The sequence below is a fragment of the Ciona intestinalis genome, unplaced genomic scaffold (genome assembly GCF_000224145.3).
Source record: "Ciona intestinalis unplaced genomic scaffold, KH HT000099.2, whole genome shotgun sequence".
In the NCBI taxonomy this organism is placed as follows: Eukaryota; Metazoa; Chordata; class Ascidiacea; order Phlebobranchia; family Cionidae; genus Ciona; species Ciona intestinalis.
In genome coordinates, this window is record NW_004190421.2 from 49,599 (window position 1) to 59,587 (window position 9,989).

The window sequence follows — 9,989 nt, forward strand, 5'->3', positions numbered from 1 at the left end:
ACTGACAAAAACGTAAAAAGCATCAAAACATAAAATTTATTATAGATTTCACCCTGTAAGTGTATTATACGTACGGTGTATTATAAGTACGCATTGTTGTTTGTTTCTTACGTCACATACATCGATTGCGTCATTCGCTTCTATTTTCTATTCATACGTAGGCGAGGCGTGACGCACTACTCTGTGACGTCACCAAACCATTTCGCGGAAAAAGGCGTTCGAGAGAACGCGTCGTTGGACAAAGGACTTTAAAGTAAGAAAGGTTTAACAGCTGATGGCTTTCTTATAAGCAGCGTCAAGCCGACGTTGGCTCTTTGAGTTTAATAGGAAAAAGGTCTCAGTGTAATTTTTGGTAAGTTTTTTGACCGTCATTTTTAAAGGAATTTATGTAATAGTAGCTTCGAATGTGGATATAGATTAATTGTAAGTTAAATGAGAAATCAGTGTTTTACAGATTGCTTCTTTTTATGAATGAAATATATATTGGTTGGTCTGGTAAATAAATACATAAATATATATTTTGTTTAAAACTATTTTATATTATTCTCATAAAATATGTTTAAACTTTTGGTGCTAGTGAGGAATCTCCCCCCCCCACCTTATTTGCTAACCCCTAACCCCTAGTTCTCACTGATATCCGCTGTATCTCTTACTTTTATACAAGAGTTCACCCCTGGTATAAAATATATGTTTAATATCATTTTCATGGCATTAGTGAAGAATCCTTGATACAGAATGGGCCGGTGGAAAGTGTTAGAGGTTGGTGGTTGGTGGTTATGTGGGTTGTTAGAGTTATGTTTTGGACTAGCACTTAGCAGATAATGTAGGAGGTTTTTTTACTAGCACCTACTTTCTTTTAAAATATTCTTATTCTGTTGATACACTTTTAAGTGGTTATTAGGTAAATAAGTTATTTTATAAAATTGACAAATTCTGGTTTCACTGCTGCGTTAATTTCGAGAAATATGGATCCCACTGAAGTAACTTCTGATAATGGAAACGAAGATTTTGATAAAACACCTAAAATTTTGTTCTCGAAACAAAAGTTTGATGAAAACTTAAATGAAATAGAAAAAAATGACCCTAGCGAATCAAATTTGGATTGTTTTATCCAATCAGAAGCAAGCACAACAACGAATTCTGGGCATTGTGATGTCATAAATGATGATCTCAGCAAAAGTTTTGCGGAAAAATGTAAAAAGACGGAAGTTTCTGATTTAAATGAAAATATTGTGAACAGCAATTCAGGAAAAGTTGAAGCCATTTCAAACACAACACCCGCTGTGCATAGTGGTTTGTCCATTGAAATTAATGACATCAGTCTTAAAGTAGAAAAAAGTTCGAAAAAAATGCCGGAAAATTCTTACGCATATACTAATAATAGCGAGGAACAAACTTTAACAAATGAAGAAAAACTTGGAGTAAAACATACTTTGGATAACGGGGTTGAAGATTTGGGTGTTAGCGAGGAATTATCTGCCGAAAGTTTCAATTCAAACCCGTCTCCCAACTCCAACGATGAATTGTCGCTCGATTCCGGGATTGTCTCGTTAGACGACCAAGAAGCAGGTTAATGTTGTTTCTATGGTGTTGTGGTTATGCTTATAAGAAGCACGTTTATTAAATTTAGAAAAAAATTTTAGGTGAGAATTTGACATTTAGATTGTTAAAATGAATTATCCTTAAGCTAGTGACCAGTGAAAATTTTGGTCACAAATTTTTCCTTAGGCCTCATTAATATCCGCTGTATCTGTTTTGTTTTGTTTTTTGGTGAAAACTCAGGGTTCATGCCAAAAATTAAATTTAAAAACGTGGCAAACATGATTAGTCACCCTAGTTTACATGCTTTAGCGATATGTTAGTTAGCGATATGTTACCTCACAATGGTCACAATGACATGTTACCTCACAGTGGTGACATATACAGACAAGCCTTAAGAATATTAAAGATAAAATCTCATCATTATTTATATTGTTTTCCAGATAAAATGAACCCAAATGAGATGAATCCATCAAATAACAGGAAGCGATTAAGAAGTAGTAAGTTCATGGGGCAGTTAATGTTGTTTGTATTCTAACAGGAGGCTCCCAGGTTCAAGGCTCACTGTGTTGACTAAAATCATTTTTTCTATTCTTGAGAATAAAATAGTGTGGAAATTCTAATCTGATAGTTAAAAATGAATAAGTAGATCTTATCCTCGCATGGCGGAGCAACGACATTCGTTATAACACGGGTGTTCTGTTTCATACACCTCATGCCAGCTTACAAGTTACCACGTATGTAACTTATTTATCCTCGCGTGGCGGGACAACGACATTCGTTATAACACGGGTGTTCTGTTCCATACACCTTGTGCCCGCTTACAAGTTGCCACGTATGTAACTTATTTATCCTCGCATGGCGGGATAACGACATTCGTTATAACACGGGTGTTCTGTTCCGTACACCTCGTGCCCGCTTACAAGTTGCCACGTATGTAACTTGTTTATCCTCGCATGGCGGGGCAACGACAGTAGTTATAACACGGGTGTTCTGTTTCATACACCTTGTGCCCGCTTACAAGTTACCACGTATGTAACTTATTTATCCTCGCATGGCGGGCAACGACAGTCGTTGTAACACGGGTGTTCAGTTTCATACACCTCATGCCCGCTTACAAGTTACCACGTATATAACTTATTTATCCTCGCATGGCGGGGCAACGACAGTCGTCATAACACGGGTGTTCTGTTTTACACACCTCATGCCCGCTTACAAGTTACCACGTATGTAACTTATTTATCCTCGCATGACGGGGCAATTACAGTTGTTATAACACGGGTGTTCTGTTTAATGCACCTCGTGCCCGCTTACAAGTTACCACGTATGTAACTTATTTATCCTCGCATGGTGGGGCAACGACGGTCGTTATAACACGGGTGTTCAGTTTCATGCACCTTGTGCCCGCTTACAAGTTACCACGTATGTAACTTATTTATCCTCGCATGGCAGGGCAATGACAGTCGTTATAACACGGGTGTTCTGTTTCATACACCTCGTGCCCGCTTACCACTTACCACGTATGTAACTTATTTATCCCGCATGACGGGGCAATGACAGTCGTTATAACACGGGTGTTCTGTTTCATGCACCTCATGTCCGCTTACAAGTTACCACGTATGTAACTTATTTATCCTCGCATGGTGGGGCAACGACGGTCGTTATAACACGGGTGTTCAGTTTCATGCACCTTGTGCCCGCTTACAAGTTACCACGTATGTAACTTATTTATCCTCGCATGGCAGGGCAATGACAGTCGTTATAACACGGGTGTTCTGTTTCATACACCTCGTGCCCGCTTACCACTTACCACGTATGTAACTTATTTATCCCGCATGACGGGGCAATGACAGTCGTTATAACACGGGTGTTCTGTTTCATGCACCTCATGTCCGCTTACAAGTTACCACGTATGTAACTTATTTATCCTCGCATGGTGGGGCAACGATAGTGGTTATTATCTGGGTGTTCCCTTTCATGACCACTGGGTTGGGGCAATTACGGTTTAGTGTCTTGCCCAAGGACACATACGCCCACAATGGTAGCAGCGTCGAGCCTTGAATTCATTACCTCTGGGTTAGAGGCAGGGGGCACGCCAACCAACTGTGCCAGGGCAGTAAGATGTATATGACCTTGTATACCATGAGTGCAGTCGGGAAAGAATTACAACTTGTATATTCTCCTGCATATAATCCTCGCATCTTGTTCCCAATACAGGTTTAGTTTCCGACCAATCAGCGAAACGAGAACGAAAATTGTTGGGCAAGAAAGTGATGTTCGAGAAAGTAAAAATCTTCTTTTTTCCACGAAAACAAAGTTTCATCACCGTACCAAGCCAAGGGGGTTCAACATTAGGTAAATGGTTGTGTTTTTTTTTCAAGTTTTTAGAATTCTAAAACAAAGGTTTTTTAAACATAGTTGTGCTATCTTAAATTTTACTTATATTATATATATATTTTACCAACAAGTTACGTAATACTCAATTTTTAGGTAAATCTTCAGGTTACCAAAAGCAAAAATTTTCAATTTTTTTTATAATTTTTTACCAGGAATGGATTTAAAACACAACGGATTTAAAGAACTAACTTTGGAACAACATAAGATTTCTATTGCTCGGCGAAGACGGTTAGCGATAAAGGAACACGATCGGCAACAAAGGATTGAATCGAAGTTAAGGCAGGTGAGAAGATGTTTCATCAAGGAGGATGAGAATAAGTTCCTGTTCAGTCAAAAAGCATTGTTGTTTTAAATAATACAGAATACGTAAAGTTCACATAAAAAATATTTAGTTATTTAAGTTTAAGAGTTTTTGGCGTTTTATTTAAATGAGATACGGGAACGTTGGGCGCTCGTGTAATTCAACACCGGCTGTAATTTGTTACGAGAGAGCAAATTCACAACAAATGAAAAATAATTGAAAAGAAAGTTATGCTGTAGCTTCACTTTTTTTTATTTTTAATATTTTTCGCTTTCGCGTGCAACATTATAGCAATAGCATAAGGCTCGGCGCTCGGCCCGGATTTCAGCGTCAAAAAAAGGAGACGCTCGGTCACATCTCTAGTATTTATGTTTATATAAAGTCTGTACAAGATGTTTATACGATATGCATATTACCTAGAATATATTTCTTATAAATATTTTCATCGTATAAATTTCCGCCAGCTTCGTCAAACGTATCCAAACCATGAACATGGAGATCTTATATCGATGATCGATGAACCGGAACTCGTCGAGTCTGATTCCTCGTCGGATGAAATCGATCAACCCGAAAATGACGATTATTTCTTCTTACAACCAATCCCAACCAAAAAACGCCGATTCATGCTGCGGTAATTATATCATTATGTCTATGACATCATAATATGTTATTTTAAATAGGCTTAGTTGTATTGTGACTGCATTATAATAAATATTATAAACATATTTTACTTGAATTATTTTATGAGTGCTGATTTTTAACGTCCCCTATATACCCCGCAGAATGTCAGGGGTCCAAAAGATTGATTCCGAGGAAAAACTGACGAACCGTTTAACTCGTGAGTCGCGCGAGGTTTGTGGATGCGACTGCGTTGGTGTTTGTTCACCTGCTACCTGCCAATGCTCAATAGCTGGCATCCCTTGTCAGGTATCCTATGCTCCCTGTCGGGGTTGTATTTATAATGTGAAAACTATTAAAACTATACAAAGTTTATGAGACTGAACACCCATGTCATAACGACTGTCGTTGCCCCGCCATGCCAGGATAAATAGGTTACATACGTGACAATAACCATCCACAATGACAACTTAAACCCCCCCTCCTCCAGGTGGATCGCGAATCTTTCCCGTGCGGGTGTTTGGAGTCCGGATGTTCCAACAATAGTGGAAGAGTTGAGTTTGACGCGAGTCGTGTCAGGAATCATTACCTCAAAACTATGGGGAGGCTGAGGATTGTCTCGTCGGGGATCTTACCACAAGGTGGGGTATAGAGTAATTAAAGGAAAAAACGGCCGAAAAAGTTATTAAGCAAATTTTTTTATATGAAAAAGTGCCGTACCGCAATGTGGTCTATAGACCAATGAGCGGGGGTATGAGTCAAAAAACTCGTCCGAAACTCTGGCTTCTATTCAGTGCATGATTCTTTCGAAAGTCAGCATTTTTCTGCTTCTGACTTCCGTCAGGATAAATAAAAAATGTAAGGCTAAAAATATATAGACATTATTTATGTATATATGTTGCCCCAATAAGTCTGCTAACATATATATAGTCTGCTAACACTTGTAATAAATTTCGCGAATGTGACCCTGATCTGGTGTTCATAGAGTTGAACGACTCTTGTGTAAAGAACTACAGTAAGGATTTGGTGCTACGAAATATGTAACAGACAAAAATCAAGTCCAACCAATTGTAGAATTGAGATGTTTTGCCTAAATAGCATTGTCAGTCTCTTATTCAAATCAAGGGAAACACATTTCTATTTGAATACAACGCTGAGTTTTAGGCGAAATATAACTCGTTTATATTAAAGTAAAAACCAAGTCCCAACAATTTGTGTAAAAGATATTTATACGACCAGATACCTTGGCTGTTCCAACCACTGCATTATACTCCCCGTATGTGGAATCCATGATTATGACATCACAATCTCAAAACAATGGCCAAGTCAACCATCACAATTACACACAAGGTAAACTTAAAAGATTTTTATATAATATATTTTTTCAAATATTTTTCAATTTTAGTTTTTTTTATTGTTTGCTGGTAATTAAAAGTCATTTAAGTTTATGTTTATATAAATTCACATTAATTTTCATTTTTGAAAATTCTGCACAAAGTTTTGTTTTCACTTATTTTAGATTGTTTGTTCACTGATATGTAATGTTTGTATTGTATTTGTTTAAAGTTTATTAAAAAAATTAAGAATTCCGTTAAAAAATAAAATTAAAAAATTAAAAATTCCTAGATAAACATTGCCATCAAGTGGCAGAATCTTGGTCCAACCACACGGAGGAAGTAGAGAGTAACACGATACGCTTCACTGCCCCGGAAAATATCTCGTCACGATTTGAATCTCAGTTCTACGGCAGCACGCGCACCTCACCACTACAGGGCGGTAGTGAGCAACGAATGAAACTTGAACCAATAGCGAGCTTCCTTTCAACCACCAATCAGAAGCCAGCGTCAAACAACAAAGAGTTTATCCTTGACGTGATTGGACAACCAAGTCACACACAACCGACCAATCACGCGGCACCAAACGTCACATACTGTGGGGCGTCGCCCACACAGGATTGCGCAATAGTGGGCGTGGCGTCCTCACAAAACCAAGATTCTGTCACAGCTTAAACAACATTAAGTAAACCAAGGACATTATATTTATATTTTGATCTTTCAGTGAGGATTTCCTGAACAACATATTCCGACTGAGTTTTACTCAGATAAGGACAACCTATATAGGCCGTTGTACGTGGAAAAGTCGTCAGAAAATTTCATGCAGAGAAGCCGCACTACAAGTAAAAGATGACAACCACACTATATAAGTTTCTTGTATAAGGGTTTTGTTCACAAATAATGCCCCCATATTTTCCACACATGACGCACACAATGCTTCAGCAGGGGGGCTGAACTTGACCTTTACTCGAATTGTTGGATTGATACCACGGATGCATAAAAACTAAAAACTTCAAACATTTTACAAGATAAACACCACTAAAGCAAAATACATTAAATATATTAGTGATGTGACGTACATTTCCCAGTAATGAGAAAATAGACAACATTTTCGAGTGGGGAGCAAAATGTTGTTACTTTATGATATCTATGTTATTCAAATGCAGTATACACACTTTGTGTGATGTCATAGTAGTGTATTATTTCATCATCGGTACTTCTGCAGATACAGGTTGCAACCATTAGCAATGCTACAAACAGTGGCGTAACCAGAAACATAATAAGGAATAGGTTTAAACAAAAATTTTAACAAGTTGTTTTTGTTTAAATTTTGGGGGTGCCGAACTCCCAACCTCCCCCCTGGTTGCGCCACTGCTACATACCTGTGAAACAAAATGCCTCTTTTTGTATTCTTTTTATGCTTAGGACATTTTCCTTTGTTTGTTTATTTGACAGACATTCATATTTATTAGGAAATTTGGTTCTGTAAAAATTAGTAAAATTTTGATTTTCAAATGTTTTTTTATACAACAAGTTTTAGGTCAAATTTTTGCACAGATTTACATTAAGTGCTAACTACTCAACTAATTGTATTTTTTAGCTACTTTGGTTAAAACCAGTTAAAAAAATAAATTGAAATTTCGTTTTTAAGAAAACAATTTTTTTTTGGAAATTGAAATATTTCGAAAACCTTTTTGCATAAGATAAAGTAGAAAATAAAAATGATGAAATTGATGTTTTGAGTTTGTGGTGGTTACTTAACTACACGTGTTATTTATTTTAGGTTTTGTGACTTATTTAAAATAAATTTTAAGATCGGGAAATTTTTTGTGTTTTATTAAAATTTTATTTTACCAAAATTAGTTTGCATAAGTGACCAAAATTGTGGTTTATTTCCAAAAATTTCTAATTCTATTTCAATTGTGTATAAACGTGTAATATCGTTAATGCATGTAGTAGGGTGGGGAAAGATGGGATACTTTTTCATTCTTTTTTCTTGTCCCATTTGGTGGTAAATAAAGAACATTCAAGGAATTATAAAACCATATCTTCACGACTCCCATAGACCGTTGTTAATTGTTTAAAACACGATCAGGATATTTGAATAATTATGTGTTCAAAGTGTTCCATCTCTTTCCAAAGTACTGTATGTACAGTAGGGTGGGGTAAGATGGAACACATTTTTCTCTTCACGTTCGAAAGTAAGCAAAGACGTTTACAAAACTATATAACCGTATCGACATTTAAATGGCGTTGGTAAATGTTAAAAACCCTGTTAGAAAATATATGGGATTAAGGTGCTAACGGTATCCCATCTTGCCCCTCAGTATACTAATAATCAAACGGTAAATTATAGGCAACTAAACACAAGAGTGTGCACTGATGCGTGTAGATTGCCTTCTTCTTACCGTTTTTATAAGAAGAGAACGTCCTGTGTGTCCTCGCTTTGCAACTCACAATAACGAACAGTTGTATTAATATAAACTAGATTGCCAAATCGATATTTGTATATTCATATGTAGCGATGCTTCGTGGTATCATGTCACTCAAATTCAACTGTACCAAGTATTGAACCCAGTGTTCATTACATTCATCGCTATTCATTACGCCGATTCGTCTGACACTTTTCCTTCGAACTATTTCTCAACTGCTACATACTGTTGTATCGTTGCCATTCGACAAAAATGGATCTATATGGCCACTGACGTGCTCAACAACTGTTCGACAAAAAGGGATCTATGACTACTTTCGTGCCCAATAAGCCTATATACTATTATCCCAGAAATAAAAAAGAGTAGAACGCGCAACTTTCCAAAACCGTGATATATTCTTTTTTATATTCACGTGACCGTCAACTTCGTCCCCATTTCGCTTGGTCTCCGTTGTAAAAGATAGGCGCATAGTGATTTTAGGAGGTTTTAGCTGTTTATTTTAAAAACTACACTAAATATTCCAGTTTATTAGGCTAGTTTAGTTATTTAGTAGGTTAACGCTTACACTTTAGCGCTTGTTTAGGAAAATTAAATATCTTATAAATTTAATTAAAAACGTTCAAACAAACGGTTTGTTAGAAATATATACATGTTTGGAAATAGTTATTTTTCCCTATAAACTTAAATTAAATAAAAAAAACGAAGAAAAACTACATAAGATGCCCTGGCTTCCATTGACTACTTTAGTAAACGGGAACGACCCGCGAAAGAGAGAGTGTATCAGCTCTCTCCTTTACCGACATTAGAGATGCGCCTTCTATTCTTTTTTTTTTCTTAATATACGTAAATAACACGAAATAATACTGTACGCTTTGAAAATTAAGTCTAAACATTCTTTTCCTTGCCCTACTGCTATAGTTTTTAACATGTTACCTATACATTATGTTATTGCATAACAATTGGTATTGTTCGAACTTCAATGGATAAATATTGTATCCTACAAATGTATATGAACATGTAATAAAATTTGATAATAACTATTGATAGAGTTTTTATTTTTGCTCCGAATTGGGTAGCCTATATACTCTGTTTTTGGCACAAACCACTTCTTATAAATTATCACCAAGTGCAAATTTTATGACCAAATTTTGAATATATTTTCAAAATATTATATTTTTATTATATCAGTATCTTTTAGTTGAAAACCCCCTGAGGTATAAATTACCAAATTAAAAGCAAATCTTTAAAAGTTTTGCAATGAAAACATACAAAACTACAATGTGGGGGGAAGATGGGACTCTAAATTAAAATATATTTACATTAGCAGTATTCTGCAACTTGTAGTTAACCTACCAAATTTAACAGGCT

General features: G+C 36.2%; 1 protein-coding gene across 1 annotated transcript; it reads left to right on the forward strand.

Annotated features, from left to right (window-relative positions):
• Window positions 1–890: 890 nt before the first annotated feature.
• LOC100175204 (cysteine/serine-rich nuclear protein 1) lies at window positions 891–7,923 on the forward strand. The gene is made up of 9 exons (XM_002128343.5): window positions 891–1,569; window positions 1,983–2,039; window positions 3,757–3,894; window positions 4,089–4,219; window positions 4,702–4,868; window positions 5,020–5,164; window positions 5,346–5,496; window positions 6,095–6,205; window positions 6,482–7,923. The coding sequence occupies exons 1-9, from the start codon at window positions 966–968 to the stop codon at window positions 6,862–6,864; spliced, it is 1,887 nt and encodes a 628-aa protein (XP_002128379.1). The 5' UTR covers window positions 891–965; the 3' UTR covers window positions 6,865–7,923.
• Window positions 7,924–9,989: the final 2,066 nt, after the last annotated feature.